Source organism: Spodoptera frugiperda, chromosome 23 (assembly GCF_023101765.2).
Source record: "Spodoptera frugiperda isolate SF20-4 chromosome 23, AGI-APGP_CSIRO_Sfru_2.0, whole genome shotgun sequence".
Taxonomy (NCBI): Eukaryota; Metazoa; Arthropoda; class Insecta; order Lepidoptera; family Noctuidae; genus Spodoptera; species Spodoptera frugiperda.
The window spans coordinates 12,767,023-12,789,851 of NC_064234.1; the positions used below are offsets into that span (position 1 = coordinate 12,767,023).

A 22,829-nucleotide genomic window follows, 5' to 3' on the forward strand; every position below is an offset into this window, starting at 1 on the left:
CAAAGCTCGAGTGAATAGGTTGCTTATGGGCAGACGTGCTCCACCGTAGGCCGCATCATCACTTACCATCAGGCGAGGCAAACGTCGACCCATTTAACATTAAAAAAAAGACGAGCAATTCCTACCGATGACATAATTAACTATAACATAAAGTAAGTACGGCTACGAGTAGTTTAACGACTGCTCCCTTAAGAGAGCACTGCTCGACTGACAAAATATGAATAAAGAGTACGCTGGTATGACGTAATTAACCATGTTGGTAAGTAGTTAGCTGTTATACTTTCTTAATTTGTTTGTTACACACATTGTTTTTTATAAAAAAGATGTTAACTTTCGTTAACTTAACAATATAAAAATCCAATAAATATACAATTGTTTACCGATAAACATTGTTTTCTGTAATCAATACAATATGTACTTGTAGAGATCTTCCCCCGAAGGTCGTTAACCAGATCACCGCGCATCAATAATGATTCACTATCTGCAGTCAAAGGTCAGAGCAGTACAAACCGCTGAGCACTATCGGCTCCTCATTCCTGCAGCGCTGACATGATCGTCAGGACTGTTTTGTGTGTACTGAGCCTGCTGGGCTGTACCGGCGTCACGGGAAAGGCAATTTATTATGAAGAAAAGCCACCAACTCCCGAGGAGGTCAGTGTAACTATAAAAAGCTTTTGTTAACTAAGTGTGTCGTCAAAACAAGTGTGTTGTGACTGTGTGATAAATTAACATGCCTACTTATTGTCATTTGTTTGATAAATTCATTATTTTATGTACCCAATGAAATGTGAACTCGATCAAATGGCAAAATTCGACGTTGCTTAACTTACGTACATACACCACGTGTTTTAAGTTAAGCTGTTGACAATGTTCCTAAATATCACCATCTCTGTTTCGCAAATGTTAAGTTAAACTAGTTAAAAAGAGCTAGGAATATAATGTATATACAGTAGTACATATTACAGTAAGTTATTTGATGAAAGGGGTAAAGGGGTTCATCGCCTAGCGAGGCTTTTTTTTTTTTTTTTTTTGAGGGGGAAAATCATCCAATGACTTTTCTCGCCTTGGGCGAGGCGAGAGGGAGTGTCAGACTCTTACTGACTAAAAACCACCCCGTTCCTTCTCCTGCCTTTCGAGCCGGAGCCCCGGTAAACCCGCTAGGTTGTCCGCAGCTCCGGATTAGGCATCAGCCCTATTGGGCCCCATCTGTGGTGGTCTGATGGCTCTTTGAGGCGCGCGCGGAACGCGACGCGCCGCACGCACGGGTCTGGTTCTGGTCGGGCGGCGAACTACCCTTGCTCGCCGTCCGCAGGCCCGCACTTACGGTGGCCGGAGATCGTCACGCGATCCCCGACGCCCGGAGTGTCTCTCGCGACGGCTGGGGCGTGAGGAGGTTCGTTCTCTCACGCGCCCCGCCTCCTCCTTAGCTAGCATGACTGCTTCGCAGAAGGAGGAGACGGCATCCCAGTCCCCCTCGCTCCGCACCATGGCTTGTACCAATGCCGGACGCGAGAGGTCGCCGTCGCCGACTACATCCCTGAGGACACGGCGGTGCTCAGCCCATGCAGGGCACAGCGCCACCGTATGTTCCACTGTGTCCTCAGGACGGCCTAGCGAGGCTTACAGCTCAGTTATCCGTCAGCGTCTGTTAGATATCATGACTAAATTACGACTTGTTTTTGTTTTGTAATGTGAATGTAAATTAACTGCATTTTAACTTATTTATAACGTCAGTTCTTTCTAGTTATTATCGATTTCTATACCGTTTGCAGTATGTATATAGAAACTTTTCATCCAGTTTTACACGTAATGTGCATTGCACTGGTTCTCTCATTACGTTTTCAAGTTAAAGCTAAGGTTCACTAAACTTCATCTTAAATTAAAATTTCCAGCTCAGCTTTTTAAAGAGGTATGGCTACCTATCCTCACCGGACGAACAAGGAGATGGTGACGACACCGACTACGCGTACACGCCGCACTCCATATCCGACGCCCTGAAGAGGATGCAAGCGTTTGCTGGTCTCCCAGAAACTGGCACCCTGGACCCTGAGACTAAACAGGTACGTGAAGTATGCAGTATAAACATAGGTACTGGCACAGTATCCGAATACAAAACTACCATTTACCTGATTGTGGCAGGAGATTTAAGAAATCATCATCATCATTAACATAACACACATCTTTCTAATCCTTGACGATACATAATCTAAGTTAAACCAAGGGTAAAATTGTGACCTATAGATATATTTAATTCCATTGGTTTTCAGCTCTTCAACAAAAAACGTTGTGGAGTGAAAGACATTGAGATGTCACCAGCATCGTCGAGGAGTCGGAGGTACATCTTACAGCAAGCATGGAACAAGAAGTCCATCACCTACCGGTAAATAAAATAGATACGAGTAACTTCTCATTGCATGGTATATACCTAATGTAAATCTATAATGTAGAAGCAATGAGGAATGTCGGTACATTATGTAGGTAAAGTATGGTGCTTGTAATATCATTTCAGAGTGGTGAACGGCTCCAGTACCATGGAGAAGTCACGAGTGGAGGCGTGGATGGAAGTAGGACTCGGGATATGGGCACCGCACGGAGACTTGAGCTTCAGTCGCATTGAGGAAGGGCGGGCAGACATACAGGTCTCATTTGTGAGCGGTAACCATGGAGACGGGTAGGTGCAGAATTCTATTGATGTGACTTGCCATCTATCAAGTCATAAAGCCAAGAAAGTTACGTACCTAAATCGGTTGCTTAAGCAAGATACTTACATATAGTTAGTTCGTGTATCGCCCGAATACTGAAATGCTACTCAATTTTAAGTTGTACTTAAATATCGTGCTATCTCTGTCATTTTATAAAGAATTGATAGGGACAGAACTAGTTTTGAGAGCGTCTTAAAATTGAGTAGCGTTTAGTATTCGGACATAAGTCTGACAACTTTCGAGCCATCCCGGCATTGATTATAATAATTTTATAACTATTTATAGGTTTCCATTTGACGGTCCGGGTCATATAGTAGCCCACGCCTTCCCTCCGCCGCACGGAGCTATGCACTTCGATGACGAAGAGACTTGGGGTGACAACCCTGAAGAGGAAGACGAGGACGTCACGGACTTCTTTGCCGTCGCTGTGCACGAGATAGGACATGCGCTAGGGTTGTCCCACTCCAATGAGAAGTCGTCCGTGATGTACCCGTACTACCAGGTGCCAGTTGAGCGGCTGCATATTGATGACATTTTAGGGATGCAGAAGTTGTACTGTGAGTGGCTATTTAACGAATACATTAATAACTAGTTTCGTTGGTCTCACCGTGAAACTCATTATGTACCTAGGCAATTATTTTATTCTGTTCTATAATTGTATTTTTTGATACACAGCAGAAGAAAGTACCTACCAATGAGGGGCAAACACACAACAAAAAGCAAAACATCTTTCCACCTATCCGCTTGCATGTTTTCAGTAAAAGAGCAGGAGTCAGGAGAGAGTACCGAGAGCCCGGTGTCCCAAACCTCCTTAGTGCCGCGGTTCACGAAGGCCGGCAGTGAGGAGGACGAGAACTACATGCCCGACCTCTGCCTGACCAACTACGACACGCTGCAGGTCATCAACGACAAGATCTTCGTCTTCGAGGAGGAGGTTTGTGCCTGAGACTCATTCCTTACGAGTATCTCCTTATTAGGTATCCACTCACTTTACTCCCTGACAAGTGTAAAACATTGTATATCTATTATCCCGGTTTCTCCAGTAGATCCAGATAGAGACAGAGATACAATTTTTGAGAAACTTCATGAATATTTGATAATTTCAAATCGCAAAGGCAGTTTGCAAGTGAAAACTTTAACTCAATTTATTGCACATAGATACGTGGATTGCTATTGAATTTGAAGAGTAATTAAAACTGAGCTCTATGAACTGTTAAATAAATTAATCCACAGTTACACAATACCTCCCTAAAATTATGCTTCTCACTAAAAGACTTTCCTTTTAATTCTCCAGTGGGTGTGGGTGCTGTATGACCGGCACGAGATGGAGGAGGGCTACCCGAAGCGCTTCCACGACGTCTTCCGCGGCCTGCCGCTCAGCATCAACATCATCAAAACTATCTACCAGAGGCAGAACGGGAATGTTGTTATTTTTTCAGGCAAGTACATGCCAAACCTTTCTTCATAATCTAGAGACTGTTACGTTTTTAAAATATAAGTCTCCTCTACCCGTAGGTTATCACTGTAACTATTCCGTAGGGTAAAATACGGCAAACTACCTATTTAAAACAGCCTCCCATCAAACTCCATGCCAGATCTCAAACCTTATCCGAAAAACTTACGTAACCAAATAATCAGTAACTCACCTTATTCTATAGGTACTAGTCTCTAACAGACATCCATCCCATTACAGGTCGTCGTTACTGGGAGTTCGACAGTTTATTCCACTTCATCAAGCAAGGGTCTATCTCGGACTACTTAATACCTAAAGACGTGGCGGAGCTGACGACCGTGTTCCTCTCCAACTACAACAACAAGACGTATCTCATCGAGGAGGAGAGGTACTGGCGGTTTGACGAGAGCACCGGTACTATGGACCCCAAGTATCCCAAGGAGATGTCCATGTGGAGACAGGTGCCCTACCCTGTGGACGCTGCTGTCGTCTGGAAGGGAGGTGAGAATTGATACATCGATTTTCGTCGAGTTACTGGTACCTAAGTCGTAGTCGTAGTAAGTGCAGACGTCATCACATCACAAACTCCCCCTTTTCGTTCGTGTACTCAAATAATCCATTATTTTCTTTTGGTCCTCCTCTTTTATCCATTTACGTACACACTTCAATTTCTTTGATTTAGTGAAAAAATCTCAATTGTTTTGTTTTGTTTCCAAAAGTTAAATATTGTTTGTTTGTGTTTATGAATGTCGCTAATGTTTATAAATGATAACAAGAGAACAAAATGTTCGCTAAACTAAATATTGAAATCTTGAAACAAAATAAAGCTTACTTGACATTTTTACTTATTCTTATTTATATCGAAACATGTTTCCAGACACGTACTTCTTCCAAGGTCCTCGGTTCTGGCGGTTCGACAACGAGCTGGTGCAGGCGCACGAGTACTACCCGCTGCCGACGGCGCAGGTCTGGTTCCAGTGCAAGTCCACCAGCGAGATGGACCGATACGTCACTAACGACGGACCTTAAACCAGTAATTCTGTCGCTTCATTTTCAACTCTGTGCAGTTGCGATAGAGTTCTTTTCCGCTTGAACACCAAACGGTGTTAATTTTTTCTATGTCCAACTATCATGTCCGCCTCAAATGACTCGTTACAAGTGTTAAACCCAACCAATAAAAAATCAAAAGCAACTTGAATAGTTTTCATTAAAAATATATCACTTTATTTAAGTTCAAAATCACATAAATTAAATAACATAATGTATGAAACCTGATTTCTGTTACTGCGACTTAAGGAATGTTGCATAATATCGACATGTGGAGTACAACTGAGAATAACAATAATACTGTACCATTTTATTTGCATCATAGTAACAATATTGTATTTTAATACATTTCTTCCTACATATTTTGAGACAATAACAATTCATAATGTTCCAAGAATTTGTACTATAAACGTTGAAAGTAAATCGATACAAGTAGAGGTTAAGCACCGAAACGTTGGTTACTCGACATTGTATGTCCTATCACAAAGAGGATGAATCACTTGAAATGTTAACATTAATACAGTTATAATTTAAGGTGAAGGGGGAGGCGCGGTGACGGTGACCGACAAGCTATAAACATCTCTGCGATAGTAAGTGACGGGTGTATTATAATAAAAATTCCTCAACCGATACATGTTACCCCTCCACATTGCAATTACAAACAAATCAATAAATGCTAAATTCTTCGTTAAGGAAATCCAAACTTCTTGTTAATATCCTGAGGGATCAATTATAACAAGGAACATATCATTATTAACAATATCAGTGGACTTTAGAAGCAGCAAACTATATATCTTGTAGTGGTAAGCAGGAGCGGACACATTATAACACAAAGCTTTATGCTTGTTATGTCATGTAGTAAATTTATTACCATACACTGGGCACAATACTAGATTGCGCTGCGTGAGGGATACTCAGTTATACTTTAAGAGCGTTTGCTTACTCGATCAACATTGTTCAAAAGTGCCTTCCCGATCTATTTGAAATAAATAATTTTGACTTTGACAACGAGATGTAGTTTTCGTTTGATTTAGATGAAACCTATTAACCCGTTGTGTGGCAGAACGCGAAACGCAACATATTCTCAATTGTGTCTCTTATACCAGAAGTAAATAAACTGCTCCTGTGTCCAGCAAATATGTTAACAACAATAGTGAGGGTAGAAGGGTGATGTAGTGGTACATGTCTAGCTGCAGCAGGAGGCGGGGTTGGGGTCGCGGCCCGACCGCTTGGTGATGTTGAGGCGCGTGAACTCCTCCGCCACCGTCGGGTGGATGCCCACCGTGTTGATCAGCTGCTCCATTGTAATGCCGCATCTGGAATTGTAGAGGTATATTGTAGTGTGTGCTGTGTAAAGGAAATAAGGTGCTTCTTCAAGTCCAAATGACTGTTAATGAATGAATCGTATTGTAAGTGGTAACTTTCTGGACTCTTACAAATAAATGTTTGTCTTTTTATTACTCAGACTTAAAACTAGCCTAAATTTTAAAGTTGTATATTCGAAAACCGGTTTGCATTGAGAGTTGTACAACAAAAGCAATACATACTTGATAGCGGCGGCGAATCCCTGTATGACCTCTCCAGCGACGGGCCCGACGAAGTGAAGGCCGAGGATCTTCTGCGGCGCCTCGCGCAGCGCCACCGCCTTCAGGTAGCAGTTCTTGATGTTCCGCTGCGGGATGAAGAACTCCGTCGGCTTGTAGTAAGCGTGGTATATCTCCAGGTTGTCTGCTCCGTATCTGCAACGAGACAATACAGTTACAGTATGTTGCGAACTAATGTTTGCATATTTCCTTTATTTCTCACCAAAATAGCATATTACTTATCACAGAAAGCAGTTCACCATGACCATAAGTAAACCAAAAGTAATATCAAGAATAATAATCAGTGATGCCATCTCTAAGATAGTGTAACAGACAATAAGGCGAACGAACTTATATCAAAGATTGCTATCATATACCGCTAAGATATTACTAACAGAAAACATGATGTGATCACATAATATACAATATGACCGTATCCAATCTTTGTCTTATATTTTACGACTGCTTAATCAACAATCAATACTAAGTACCTTAGTTTAAACTATTCTTACTTCATACTTTATGACCACAAGAACCCCAGACCTTACACAACTGAATAGGATTTTCACTCTATTGGCTCAACGACACAAAATAGATCTTGGCCTTCGATACAAGAAATGACCCGAAGCGATGTAGTGGAGAGAGCCACTGTAACTTAACTTAAACATTAAACGCCATGGGGGGAAAAATTACCGGCGCTAGCGGAGGATTTGCCTTCAACAGATTTTTGTTGGCAGTCAAAGTATTAAGGGAGCTTAGAGCTGATAATATATAAGAGCCCATAACATACCTGGCAGTAGCGGTTTCTTCGCTGAGTCCGACGCAGCCGTACTCGAGGGGAGTGAAGACGGTGGTGGCGATGTTCTCGTAGTCCATGTGCTGCGCGGCGGCGGCGAACATGCGGCGCGCCAGCAGGCGGCCGGCGTGGATGGCCACCGGCGTCAGCTCGGGCCGCCCCTCCAGCACGTCGCCCACCGCGTAGATGTTCGGCACGTTCGTCTGTTCCGTCTCCGCTGTTATTTTGCCGTTCGATGAAACACACTGTAATCAATGGTTTTACTTATTATTACATAACATCAAATTATGCTTTCCACAGTTATAGTAGGAGAGAAAAATAATATTACACTATAAACTATGACTGCAGGATATGGGCGTAGCCGGGGAGGGGGGTGTTTGGGGGTTCACCCCCCCCCCACAAAAAGTTAAGATAAAATTTAAGTAGCTAGTAACTGGTTATATTAACTACTGATTGTTTTGTTCGTTTTACTTTCTTGAACCCCTCCCGATACTAAAACCTGGCTACGCCTATGTTGCAGGGCATGTTAATTAATAATGAAGACAACGAAATCTGCTACATTAAAATTATTTTATCAATATTTAATATACTCCCAACTTCCTAACATATCATACATCCTTTACTTCTTTAGGAGAATAATAGTAACATCATACTTTGTACCTATTACAGTCTGTACTCTGTCCTTAAAATCAATTACCTAATTGAACTTTGATATACCAACAATACCGGCCATATGTTATATCATTGATATAAGTCGAGGCCACATATTTATGATAACGAAAATAATCATTATATCAAAGTTACGGCTATTTCATATACTATAATAGCGTATAAACACGATATTACAATGTGACATAACTTCTTGTAATATACAGGTATATAGACATACTTTTCTTAAAATAATAGATATTATTTCTGTCAGGCCCCGGACGGACCAACCGAACTTTACACACTCGAAATATTTTATCTTGATTCATTAATTAATTTGCCAGGATTATAGGACAATCTCGCATAAGCATTGTAGATACTGAGATAACGCATTTTGTTTATTTATATGGAATATTTTTAATTATTATTTATTATCACTAAGCCCACATAACATTTTATCAAAATCCATTTTATAAGACAACTTCAATATTTTAGTATTTGACCCTTACTAGATATTTCGTAGAATAGAACTACGAAGAATATTAATCAAAATTACAATACATTAGGCGCATTTTCCCTGGACGATCATCAAGTTTAATTCCCTATGCGACCCTGCCCAGCTGCATAATAATTGCAATTTAATGATACATGGTGACAAAGTCATTTTGTCCCAACTAATATATTAAGGTTTTACATTTCATAATAAATTACAGTATGTAGGCAATTAGACCTTCCAAAACCTTCCATAAAGACCATAAGCACTCATACAGTACATAATATCTTTCGATTATAAGTCTTATCGCCAAGGCAAAAGGTACAAAATATGATAACTCACGGTAACTCCGGCAGCGTCCAGGTTGAGTTGTTTGGTGAGAGCATATCGTCCGGTGGCGAGTAGTACTGTGTCGAATACATCTTCGTATCTAGAACATAAGAGAAATTTTGTTAAAAATGTTAATATTGGGCAAAAGTAGTTGTACAAAATAGGCATGTATCGTGTTCCGGGACTTAATTAAGTATAAGTAGTCAGTCTACTCACTGTTCCTGCAGCTCTGTGTTGAGCCAGCGAGCCTTGAGCTGTCCTGACTCGAGTTTCTCAACGGAGAGCGGGACACACTTATGCTCGAACTTGACGCCCCTCTCTTCCATCTCGTTGGTGACCATGCGCGCCATCTGTTGGTCGAAGCCACGCAGCGGCACGGAGCGCACCAGCACCGTCGCCGGGTAGCCCATCGAGTTCAAGAATCCCGCGCATTCCAAACCAATGTCTGTTTTCAAGAGTTAAGAAAATGTTGCCAACATTTCATGAGACCTAACAAATGAAGTAGTTAATATGACAAGGATCACCAAATAGGAGATAATTAATTTTAAGAACATTATACTGCACATTATATTACATACTAATAAGAAGTAATAAAGTAGTATTATTCCAACTGTATCCTTTTCTACTATGTGCATAATATTCGCATAGATTTTCCTCAGAATGTAACTATTATAGGTAATTAATCAAAGTAAATGAAGAGGAAACGAATATCGGGCGCATGGAGCCGAGCCTGGTGACGTAAGCAGGTACATGTATACTTGTTGCCATGGTATCTTGATTGTAACCGGACGTAATTTAGACTGTATGTATTTATATCTACACCAGACGTTGGAATCTGTCATGTTTGGTAAAAATCAACGTCTTATTAATAGCAATTTTGAACTTTACCAGAAGAGGAACGAGTCAGAAATTGTTAGGTTATTTAAGTGTTGTTAAAGTAGTATTTATGGTAAAGGATACATCCAGCGCCAACGACGAGCGTCTTGCCGGGTGGATGGCTGAGGCTGAAGATGTCGTCGCTGCTGATGCAGTACTCCACGGCGCCAGGAATGTCAGGGTACTGCGGCCGCCCGCCCACGGCGATCACTATGTTCTTCGCCGTCAGCTCCTTCTTCGATCCATTCTTCATCGTCGCAATAATCGTGTGCGAATCCTTAAACTCTCCCAAACCATTGATATATTCAATTTTCTTATCCCTAAGATCAACCCTGGTTACCCAGTTCACGGATTTAATGTGGTTCTGTACAGATTCTGTGAGTGATCCCCAGTTGATTTTGATCTCTTGGTGGGCCGGTACCTCCCAGCCGTAAGATACTGCTTCCTGCAATATTTAGAGGAAAACATGTAAATAATGTTCATCTCAACTCGATATCTACCTACGAGCTACATAGTGTAGGTACTGTACTGATAATACGAACAAGTTTATCATGCATTTCTAAAATTTTTCTACAAATCACGTTGTGATAATATTCTTTTAGCTACGCTACATAAGTATATTACCTACTATTGTACACTTTCATATATTTATGCTAAGATCGTACCTACTATAATAAATGTATAAAGAAATAATGTTATCGTATTTTATGAAATTCAATTATTTTATTTAATAGTAGTAACAACAATCACCATTGTATGTTACTTTATAATCTTAAAAGTTTACAGCCCAATTTGTACAACAAAGCGAAAGCCGGAGTTCTCCAAATTAATAAGATAATATACAAAGTACTCCCAAATTGATAAGATATCAGACATAGCTGGCGACGTGTGATTATTACATTATCAGTCACTGTATTCAATTATACATCTGATGTTGACACTGCGATACAATAACACCAGACTGTTAATACAATTAGCAGGATCTACAATAACTGACTCGCTTCCATGACTGAATGGCGATGTCATAGTCATTGTAGGATAGGAGACTTTAGTATGAGTCATGATACAAAGTACTATGAAAGGTCATTGGGCGGAATCCGACCCGGTCGCGGACACGAATGAAAATGATATGAAATGAAAGAGTATAAATTTATTTAACATTAGGTATGATTATTTTTTTTTAATCCATGGGACAAAAAAGTTAGAACCAAAAATAGACGAAATTAAGTCGCAACTTTGACATACTTCCCAAATCGATTAATGAAGCTGAAAATTGGCATAGATGTTAACTACATGATTATAAACAAAATGTCAAAAATCCCCATCGATTAGACTTTTACCAAATGAAATATTCAAGGTCAAAAGGTCAAAATTACGGATTTTTCTATTTTTCTCGAAAAGGACAAGTTTTATCGTACAAATATGTTCAACAGAGTTGTAGATCTTACAATTTTTTACAAAAATGGTTCATCACTTTTACCCTTACGACTGTCCATTCGTGAGATATCGCGGTTTTAATGAAATAAAACGTATTTTATATAATACTCGCAGGGTTTTACTGCTGCTCGGCTCCTATTAATTGTAGGTAGCATTATGTTTTATAGCTTATAGCATAATTCGATAAATGGACTAACTAACAAAAAAAAAACACTTCGATTCGGACTACTAGTTCTGGAGATTAGCGTGTTCTATAAATTCTTCAGCTTAAAATATTAGTACTACTTTTCCGCAGTTTCAATCGATACTGGCCTTCTATTAAGCATAGCCTAATGTTTCATTAATTATAACCTACCTCAATAATTAATGGACTATCAAACACAAAAGCAATAATTCGATTCGATGTTGTAGTTCTGGAGGTGTGCTCGTTCAAAGATACAAACTCTTTAGCTTATATATTAAGTTACTAAGTATTCCGGCGCTGTTTCAATCGCTCTGCTCAGTACTTGTAGACCATTATTATATTGTATTGAATAATCCATTCATCCAGGAAGCTTATAGGCTATAAAACATCACGCTATGATGATATACTAGGAGCCGAGCAGCGAGTAAAACCGCGGGAGTGGTACTTACGCGCTAATCTCCAGAACTAATACTGCGATTTTTTTTTTGGTTTTGGATAGTCTACTTATCGAGGAAGGTTAAGCTATAAAATATTACGCGACGGTCAACAGGGGCCGAGCAGCGGATGAGACCGAGCGGGAGTTTTACTATTATTTGAAGCTGAAGAGTTTGTTTGAACGCACTAATGTCTAGAACTACTGGTTCGCACCAAATTGTTATTTTTGTGTTGAATAAGTCCATGTATCGAGAAAGGCTATACGCTATAAAACATCTCGCTACAATTAATAGAAGTAGAGTAGCAGATAAAACTATGCGGAAGTAGTACTAATATTTAAAGCAGAAGAATTTGTTTGAACACGCTAATCTCAAGAACTATTGACCTGCATCGAATTATTCTTTTTGTGTTAAATAGTCCATTTGTTGACTACAATCAATAGGAGGAGGTAAAATCGCGTGGGAGATAGCGAGTCAAACTCATTGAGTTATGTAAACTATGATTTATTTATTTAAAACCGTGATATCTCACGAATGAAAAGTCGTAAGACTAAAAATGATAAACCATTTTTGTAGAAAATTGTATGATATACAACTGTGTCGAACATATTTTAACGATAGAACTTGCCGTTTTCGAGAAAAATTGAAAAAACCATAATTTTGACCTTTTAACCTTGAATATTTTTTTTACCAAAAGTGAGATCGATGAGGATTTTTGACATTTTGTTTATAATGGTGCACTTAACGTTTATGCTATTTTTCAGCTCTATGCGAATTATGTTAAGGATATTAATCACGCCAAATAAATAATTATGTAAAAGTTTATTTTTCTCCACTCTCCCACATCCCACAAGAAAGCGACCCTTACCATGATAAACTAGACACATTTTATTCATATATCCTGATAATTTCATTTCTGTCCGCCGTGGGTTTTTTCCCATACATTTTGCCCATTGACCTTTGTGTGCAATTCCACACGGGGCATGACTTGCACTATTGTAACATTTCTGCTACAGCCGGCGTCGTGGTGTGCCTATCTATAATCGCCGTTAAATTAATAGTGACTGCGCTTATTTGCGAAGGGAAATTGATATGGAAAGTCTGTGCATCTTTTAATAAGTTTTCCGGAAATTCCAGATGGAGATACAGCTATTGCTTGTTATGTTAACATCATGGCAAGAAGATGTAATCTAACATTACAATATGCAACGCATAACTCAATACTTTGCTAATAATAATCTCACCGTTATGCGTTTCCTTATCGTATGTATAACGTAGCTATGTACTACTAGAAATAATGTACAGTAACGAACGGACAGCACATATTATTGCCATTAAAGTATCACATATTTATACTACCTAATGCCACATTGTTTTATCTAACGCTGTGGACTGTGACAAGTGTACTTCATACAAAATGTATTAGTAAACATTCATAAGCACCTCGTTATTGATTGGTCAGCTTGGTAACTAAAGTTATAATAAGTTATATGAATGGGAAATAACTTGACCATTATGTATGATCGATCGCAGAGCGGCCTTGTGAGGCTAACGGTTACCTCGAACCGTGTCGCTCCCAAAACTGCCTCATATTTGACAGAAATACGACTGAATTATCACTAAATTACTATGTTGTGATATTCTGATACATAAACCAATTAGTAAAGTTGAAGTTTGGTTTGTATCATGTGTGAATATTTCTTGAGGCAGGTTGTGGTTTCTATCTTAATTATTATGTGTATGTTTGTGTTACTGAAGTTCTCACACACGACTAGATTAACCACTGAAAACCCAACCCAATGGAAGCTTTAGGACCCATAGTGCTTAGGGCATTCAATGGTGTATCAGGTCTAAATCAGATCAAACTTTATAAAAATAACGACATATCATCAAAATTCATATAGCTATTTAGGAGGTTTCACATAAGCGCATAAGTATACAAGTCTAAGTAGATGACACGAGTTGAACAGTCGTAGTAACTACGATATTATCTGCAGTAATAAGGTAATAAATAACACACGAATTAAAGTAATGGAATGATTGGTTTAATAGTGTATACTGGTAAAAACGAGACAGTTATAATAATAGGTTTCCCTAACGAAACAACAGCCCAATTAAACTCATACCATATCCCTAAAATAGCGGTTTAATTAATTAAACTAGATAACAGGGTAAATATTAGACTTCAGAGGCTATTTTAACTATTATGTATTTGTAACATGTTACATCGTTAGTAATAAAACTGATGAGTTTATTTGTTTGGCTCATGCTTATTTTTGTCACTACATTAAAAAATATATAACATCATCATTAACAATATTTCCTTTCAGTTCTTCAAAAAGTATTTTACGAGTATCACTAACAAATTGCATACTCATGACATAATTTTAACTTCAGTAAACCTATTTAAATAATGTGCCCATCTTTTTCACATAATGCTCTTCCAATAGGTAAATAATTCTATATTGGGAGAATAGCGTAAGGCATAATCTATGTGATCATTCGTCGTTAATGGCATGAAGACGTGATGGAAACTAAAGAAGTGTACAGTTAAGTATCGTAGTAGGTGGCGCTCTATAGTTTCCACCTACATCCATGGAACAAAAGCGTAAGTGTATACATGTCCTATATACATATAGATGGATGTAAAAGATCTTATCTCTTCGTTACTTAGTTTAGAAGCATCAATATAGCTTCGTGCAGACACCATGAAGCTAGTACAAAGTTAATGTTTTGTAACAATCTATCTCTATCTTCACAGCCATTTTCTGAAACGTATACTGTGTAACGGAAATTTAAATCGCTAATGCCAGGGAAATCATTTTAAATACAACTTTTCTCATGGTCATTTCCAACAAAATATGTTTGCAGACAAGATCCATAAGAAAAAGCATTATTCATTATAGGTACACATAGGACACTAAATTACGTATTAGTTCATTTTTGTAGACTTCAGTTCCATTCCCATAAGAAGTCGGATTTGTAAAGTTACGTCAAGAAACAAATATTTATACAACATTATAAAATAATTCCTTTTATAATATTAATTTAGATAAAAGTCGATTAGTTTAATGTTACTATAGATACCTACGTTGTCTCATATGTAGACCTAATAGCTATTGGTTTAATGATCGTGTGAAAATATTACAATACAATTACTGAATTGAGTGATAGAATTGTTTGAAAACTCATTTTGCCAGTCTTTGGGGCTAGTATTTTTATATCTGCCGGTCTAAGATTAGTACTAATATAATAAGAGATATCGTTCGTTGAACTGTAAATGACTAAAACAATTAACCGCAATGATATACTAATAAATTCTATTAGATTTAGAATATCATTGATTAACCGGATATCTATTACGTTACGGTACTGAGAAAATGACCACGTCACTAAAGACAGAGAATTAAGTTAGTCATTTATAAACCTACTCTAAAGTTTAAAAGTCAGTAAAATTGGTATTACCAGAATAATCATAAATAGGAAGGAAATTCAAAAGGAAAACATAACACTATATGTGTGATTGATTCTATTCTACAATGTGATAGGGGTGAGACTTCTAACCCGTTAAGGCTGAGTTCTACATCTAATTTTATGGACAAAAGTCGGGGGTCGAAGGGGTCGAATCCCCTCCCCCTAAAAATTATGGCTATTTTTATATTTTTTTTACTTTTTTTGATATCAAAGGTTGTATGCGTCGTAGAAACAAAAAAAAACGACAAACGGTAGCTAATAACCTTGGCTAACTAATTCATTACTTTTTTCATATGTTTGATAATGTTTTAGTGAGAAAAAAAATCATTTGTGAATTATTTTTACCGAAAAAATCACTATTTTTCAATATTTTCAATTAGGGGTTCAACCCCCATTTTATTTTTTTGTCGATAAAATTAGATGTAGTACTCAGCCTTAACGGGTTAGAAGTCCCAACCCTATCACATTGTATAATGACTCATTACGGAAAGGAAATTAATGCATTTGAATGACACCATTGCATTGCTGCATTTACGTGAACATAATAAATATAAATTAAATACATGCTCTACTTGCTGTGTATAAAATAATAATGATATAACAAACAGTTACGAGAAACTGTCAATAATTATAATAGCTTTTGTAAACACATCCAAGAATTAGGAGAAAGTTCTAGTGTAGGGAGCAAATTGTGAAAAAACATGGATGATATAAAATAATACCTACGAAAAATATTTTTACAGGCATTATAACAATGGCTACCTTTTTTCTTTGTTTCTAGGGCGACATTGAGACGTAACCAGATTAGAATACATATCGGTACACGACACTCGGCAATGAATATGGTGATGAAGCGACCTCTACTGGGAAACATATAGACTATATTATGGGACTATTATATTATTTCGCCAGGTAACGAGTAACCATGGAGTGATCCACAAATACTATTTGACTGATCTAGTATCCAGATTCATTGTGAGTTTTCTATTTCTTCATGTACATGTTTAACCTTTAAGTACCGACGCGTGGTCTGACAGACACCTTGATGCTTACGAAAATCTAGGTACATATGTTAGAGTGGACTTATCACCCTGTGAGTCTATCTACCCCTTAGTTAGTCGACCAGGAGCGTTCATGGAAAATAGCTGCACCAGCGTTCGTCATTTCGGTGAGTTATGCCTTACTGAAAATTTTGAGTGGTCTGATAGACCACTCGTCTGTACTTATGTAACTTTTTTTGAATAGGACTTTCACCCAATTTTAAAGGTTTTTTCTTTTAATTCCAGTCAGGTACAAATATGACCTATACAAATATATTTATAAGTCAAGTCAAGTACTTCGAGCTTGAAACGGGCATGTATCAGGGCAAATAAAAGTGTTTCTCTCAAATAGATAATATAAAATAACCCTCCAAAATAAAAACTATGATTTTTTTTACAAGAATGGCATTTGTCCATCAAAACTGAAGGGCAAGACTGCGTACAAATTTGACACTTGTAAGAAGCATGTATGCCTATAGTGCAGCAAACCTGTCTGCAAAGCGTATTTGTGAAGGTAGCTGGTTACCTCCAATTTGGTGCCTTGCGATTTTTACGATATTTGTTGATTATGTGTAAAGTATAATGTTTTTTTATTTATATGATTATTGATCTTTAAGAAAAAAAGACTTTCGGAAAATATATATTGTTTGTTGAATCATAGTAGTCAACAAGATAAAAGTAACTTTTTTCGTTCAAAAAATGTGCGTCTGCAATAAAAAAAATTAATATTAGTAATTAATGGTTATACTTTACTTTATTGTTTAATTTATATAATAGCTAAATACATATACAACACAAAAACATATATATTTATATGATATATTAATAAACATCAAAGATTTCCATAATAAAAGTCTGGTGTCTGGCAGACCTCACGTCGGTACTTATGTAACTGAAATTGGACGTCGGTACTAGAAGGTTAATCAACTAACTTTTTCGTTTACCTAGTTACTCAGTTCGGACCCGGCGCATCTCGTGAACTTCAGCACAAACTGTTAACTGTTATATTAAAGTGAGAGTCATATCCGAATTATGTATTGCATAATGCGCGGGTAATAGGATTCCAATTTCTGTGCGCTATTTAGGTATGTCCGAGCAAGCCAAGAATAGACGCTTTTAGATATCTAGCAACAGTTACACTTGCAAATAGAAGCATTTACACGCATTAAGACCTACACGCATATTATGTACTTCAACAGTACCTAGATACTTTTTACTTAAACATAGGATCTACCAAATAATTCATTATGTAACACGTATTAGATAGATAAGGAGGGAGATTACATTGTTTTTTATTTTCCGTTTACCAAAACCTAGGTAATTGTATTTAATATTTATTTATCTTTTCATCTTTCGGTCAATTTATAAGCGTGACCTATTTTTAAATGATAAATGTGTTGTAACGATTCTTTAGTACGTTTTTAATTAAAAAACAATAAAATATAATAATAATGTTTTGTAATTTGCCTAACTTTTGTACACCAATTTCATTCGAAGAACATGGAAGTGCTTTTAGTGTATATTTCAACACCCTTTTGTATTACCTGTGTTCACAAAGAAATTAATTTAAATTTAAATTTGAAAATGTAAGTGTACGAGTTGCGGTAGTCTGAATCAGTTTCAAATGTCATCAAGCAGCCAGATGCTTAAAAAGTTAAACAATGTACAATAACACATAACTGTGTAGTTCCCTACGTACTTTATACCGCTATTAGTGTTCTGGCGTGAAATAGAGATAAGGCACACATGACAAGCGGCCAGCCATTCAATGCGAAACAATGACTCGTGAAAAATGTTCGCGCCATCATTAGCCGGTACTTTTTTATCTCCAAAAATACTGACAAGACATTTTGCTGTTGTTTTGAACGAATTCTATGCATAGTCCTAAGTTTTATCGACAGGATTTAAACAATAAACATTGATTATTTTCAATGGAACCTCGCCGGCTTTCGAATTGTTCTACTTTAAACGTTATAAAGGAAGTAATTACTTTCTCCTTTTCTAATTTTACCACAATTAGTTATTTACAAAAATACATAATATGAATAAGTATCTCCAAAAAGTCTACTTTTTGTCTCTATCTACGAAATAAGTAAAAAGAAAAATATAACCAAAAGCAGCCAAAGGTTAGCTCATAAAGGACAGCCTTCTGATTGTAGGATAAGTAACATGAAACTTACACACTGCAATATAATAAAAATAAATCAATTAAACTTAACTTTCTTGTATAATTCAGGTTAGACAGAGATAAAAAATAGAAAAATAACTCACATGAATGCTTTCTCCCAGCAGTGCTGCCTGGTGCATCAGTTTCTTGGGTATGCAGCCTACATTGACACAGGTGCCACCAAGTCCCCACTTGGTGCCCTGCGGCGAGGGTGTCACATAGTCTAACACTGCTACCTTCGCACCCAGGTTCACGGCCTCCTTGGCACAAGCAAGACCTCCCGAACCACCACCAATAACCGCCAAATCATAGTCGAAATTTCCATCTATAATAAGCATAATATTCTTGTCAGTTTGAATATTATTATTAAAACAAATTCTGCACAATATGTGGAGTCTTGCGACCTATAAGTAAGCAGCTTTTGATGCATTAAATAGTGACACTTGTATGAGAATGTCACTCTGAAAAGTGCTTAAAAATTATTGTAATCAGACAAAACTAAAATTAATTAAGTAAGACACACACATTATAGTACATAATATTATTATTGTGTAGTGAATTCATGTTTTTCGATTTTACTATTAGAGAATTAATTCCAGAGAACCAATCAGAATCCAATAAGATTCTCGGACGAGCAAACAAATATTTTCCAATGGTCATAATAATAACAAGAACTTAATTCTTATAATAAATGAGAACAATAAGCTTTAATTTTTTTAAGCAATGGATGATGATTTATCCATCCCCTGTGAACATTGCAATTCATGTAGAAAGTGCAGACAATTGAAGTTTGGTACAACTCAACATATTATGCTCATAGCAACCCATTTTGTAACCACTGCCTCTGTATTCCCATTGCAACAGCATGGTGCACAACAAATATACTGCAATGTTGGACAGTGTTCATACCTTCAGGGGTATTGTCTATAGGAGCAACCGACTTGCTCTTACGGCTACAACACAGCAAGCCTGATATCACCAAACAAATTTAAACTGTAGCACAATGATTACAAAGTACACTTTATTTTGTATAGGCATGTAGCTAAACTGATTGATAGAAATACTATACTACACTAGTATACTACTATGCTACATTTTCGTAAAATAGAATATACTGGAACAAATTGAAGAGCATAATTTATGGTTTAATAAAGGTCTTGGTCAGGGAGGCATCATATAGGCTTGGCAGACAGCAATGTATAATAAATTACTTTAGAAGAAACAAGTTGACCAATTTTATGTGCTCAAGTTTACAATACACAGAATATAGTTTCTGACAATATTACGCAGATACAAAATTACATAAAACATTGTGCAATTATTATACACTGTGCTAAACATTTGAATTTGATTCCACCATCCCAAGGATGCTTAATTTTTCTATCAAAAGAAGTTGTTCTAGAACATTTTCGTCTCTAAAAACAAGAGATTAACAATTAAATCCAACATAATTATTTAGTAAAACTCTCATAAAAACATAGTTACAAAAAGTGGGTTGTATGAGTTGAGTTGCTCAATCAAGAGTGAGGTTAGACAATTATCTGCACTTCAAGGTTATAACATCGACAATCGTGGACTACTTACGAGAACTAAGAGTCCGTCGTGCCAATATCAACACTCTGTCTGACTTTATCATAGGATTTATCAAATTATTTATCCTTACAAAATTACTTAGGATTGTCATTTTGACGTAAGTTACGTACGTAAATGTGAATGTGACAGAGACAAGAAAATACACACACCGGACCTTTGAGGGTTGTAAAAGATAAGTTTCAACAAATGTCAAGGCGTTATAACTAAAGTTCAGTTCACAAAATGAAGACTGTTTTGATCACCGGAGCCAACAGGGGCCTCGGCCTCGGGATGGTGAAATATCTCACTAAACAGAACACGGTAAAGAATATATTCGCGACGTGCCGGACCGTGTCCGAGGTATGTATGCTAATTTTACTTCTTATTCTTACTGACCTATGGGTGCCATCACTGCAAATTTTGTATTAAAACACAAGTTGTAACCACACTTTGTCGATTGTTGATTGTAATTAGGGCGCACGGCAAATGCACGAAGTCTCACGATCAAATACTATACGTCCAAAGGCGTAAAGTGGTTTATGTAGCAAGTGAACAACACGATTGTGAGAAAGAGACAGCGTGCGGTCTCGTTTGACAGCAACTGGGCTCGACAGGTGACGTCACCGAGTGACATTGAAAATAGTGCTGTGATGATGACGTACCACTTTTCTCGATGATGTCACCAACGATGATAATTTACTATTAGAACTATTGATATTTGTGTAGTGCATGAGTAAGGAATCCCTTGATTGTTCTATAAAGACTACTTCACCACACAATACCCAGCATGTAAAACAAAAGATTTGATTTCTTTATTTTAATAATGAAATTAATTTTCTGTTTTCAGGAACTAAAAACACTGTCTGCAGAACACAAAAACCTTGTTATTTTAAATTTAGGTAAATATAATCTGTCATTATTTAAATTACTAATACCTAATCGAAGACTGAGACAGTTTTTTTGAGGGCACAAATCATGGAATGTCTTCTCCCTCCTTAGGTGATGTGAGAGGGAGTAAATATTGCACAATGTTATTATTATTCATAATTTTAATTTTTAGATGTCAAGAATACATCTAGTTTCGACGAAGTGTCCTCCCAAATAAGTAAAATAGTCGGCGAACAGGGGCTAAACCTGTTGATAAACAATGCTGGTGTTACCACAAAATTCACCAAACTGCCGTACGTGAAGACTGAACAATTATTGGACAATTTGACTGTCAATACTATCGCCCCAATTATGCTCACAAAGGTTAGTGATTTTTTCTAAAATAGTACCATAAAATGGGGTGAATAGATACAGAAGATGGGTGAACAAATGTTGGCAAAATATTCTAATTCTAACCATTGAATTCTATTCATCCGCTTTACCGTTACCTACCTAATTTCAAAATTGTGTTTGGTTTGTCATTCAATCACCAATACCTAAATGGAAGACATTTAGGCATACTGATATACTATATTTACTGTTTCGTATTTCAGTCTTTACTGCCCATTCTGAAACAAGCTGCGGACGCTAATAACGGGAGCCCTATGGGAGTCCATCGTGCGGCTGTAATCAACATGAGCTCCATTCTCGGATCCATCGCCCAAAATGATCAAGGTGGCTTTTATCCTTACAGGTGTTCTAAGGTAACGAAAACTACTAGTACGCTGTGTTACTTGCAAAAAAGGGCTTAGGGGAAAAAAGCTGTTTCGATAGCAACGTCACGCCTTTTATCCCCGAAGGGGTAGGCAGAGATGTTCATTACGGCACGTAATGCCGCTATACAATGTACACCCACTTTTCACCATTTGTGTTATAAGTCCCATGTTAGCCTTATACTGGCCACAATTCCAGACTCCGTGCTAATACTGAGAAATTTTCGAAAAAACGAAAGTAATACTTTGCCCGACCCGGGAATCGAACCCGAGACCCCTTGTCCGGCAGTCCACAGAGTACTTTGTATATCTACGGCAGTCGCACTTGGGACCACTCGACCAACGAGGCAGTCTCATTTACGCTTTATCAGAATCACGCAATCACGACGAGCTGTGTTGCACTGGCCTGCTGGGCACATTTTGGTTTGTCACTAGTGCATGACTGTGACTGACAATGTCCGCTATGTAATATCTAGAATCTAGATCTACCTACAACTCATCATTATTTTATTTTTAGGCAGCTTTAAATGCAGCGACAAAGTCGATGAGTGTCGATTTGAAAAAGGATAATATTCTGGTAGCGTCGATGCATCCTGGCTGGGTGAAGACGGACATGGGTGGCAAGAATGCGCACCTGGATGTTGAGACTAGTGTCGCTGGAATATTCGATACCATAACCAAACTCTCTGAGGGCGACACTGGAAAGTTCCTTAATTATGACGGCTCCGAGCTGCCGTGGTGATGAAAGATTATTTTTCGTTGTATAATTTCAACGCAAATATATGAACTATATGTTATTTTATTTGTTATTTCATAGGTTTTTTTTATTTTATATGCACCTAAGAATACAAATTTACGGATCTTCTTATTGAAGAGTATGATTATGACCGTACATTTATTACGACCCAATCGTGGTTTGCTCCTATATTTTCCACAGGCGTTCACTAAAATGT

At 37.6% G+C, this 22,829-nt stretch overlaps 3 protein-coding genes across 6 annotated transcripts; 2 read left to right on the plus strand and 1 right to left on the minus strand.

The window, feature by feature from the left end:
• Nucleotides 1-482: 482 nt before the first annotated feature.
• LOC118267038 (matrix metalloproteinase-2) lies at nucleotides 483-5,347 on the plus strand. The gene is made up of 9 exons (XM_035580781.2): nucleotides 483-651; nucleotides 1,893-2,060; nucleotides 2,268-2,380; nucleotides 2,510-2,671; nucleotides 2,988-3,259; nucleotides 3,461-3,636; nucleotides 3,997-4,141; nucleotides 4,396-4,656; nucleotides 5,033-5,347. The coding sequence occupies exons 1-9, from the start codon at nucleotides 550-552 to the stop codon at nucleotides 5,182-5,184; spliced, it is 1,551 nt and encodes a 516-aa protein (XP_035436674.2). The 5' UTR covers nucleotides 483-549; the 3' UTR covers nucleotides 5,185-5,347.
• A 6-nt stretch (nucleotides 5,348-5,353) lies between these two features.
• On the minus strand, nucleotides 5,354-20,818 carry LOC118267036 (thioredoxin reductase 1, mitochondrial). 4 transcript variants are annotated; one of them, XM_035580779.2, is made up of 9 exons: nucleotides 20,633-20,803; nucleotides 19,574-19,633; nucleotides 18,769-18,989; nucleotides 10,013-10,373; nucleotides 9,269-9,497; nucleotides 9,065-9,152; nucleotides 7,576-7,826; nucleotides 6,750-6,941; nucleotides 5,354-6,518 (listed from the first exon to the last, which is right to left on the minus strand). In XM_035580779.2, exons 1-9 carry the CDS (start codon nucleotides 20,643-20,645, stop codon nucleotides 6,389-6,391), a joined length of 1,545 nt encoding a protein of 514 aa, XP_035436672.1. In that variant the 5' UTR covers nucleotides 20,646-20,803; the 3' UTR covers nucleotides 5,354-6,388. The 4 variants fall into 4 exon arrangements, with proteins under 4 accessions (XP_035436672.1, XP_050559275.1, XP_050559274.1 ...); XM_050703318.1 differs by lacking the exon at nucleotides 20,633-20,803 and adding an exon at nucleotides 20,249-20,348; XM_050703317.1 differs by lacking the exon at nucleotides 19,574-19,633 and having other exon boundaries at nucleotides 20,633-20,818.
• Nucleotides 20,447-22,690, plus strand: LOC118267039 (C-factor). Its single transcript, XM_035580782.2, has 5 exons — nucleotides 20,447-20,596; nucleotides 21,084-21,135; nucleotides 21,297-21,487; nucleotides 21,718-21,867; nucleotides 22,394-22,690. Exons 1-5 carry the CDS (start codon nucleotides 20,480-20,482, stop codon nucleotides 22,616-22,618), a joined length of 735 nt encoding a protein of 244 aa, XP_035436675.1. The 5' UTR covers nucleotides 20,447-20,479; the 3' UTR covers nucleotides 22,619-22,690.
• The last annotated feature ends 139 nt before the right edge of the window (nucleotides 22,691-22,829 follow it).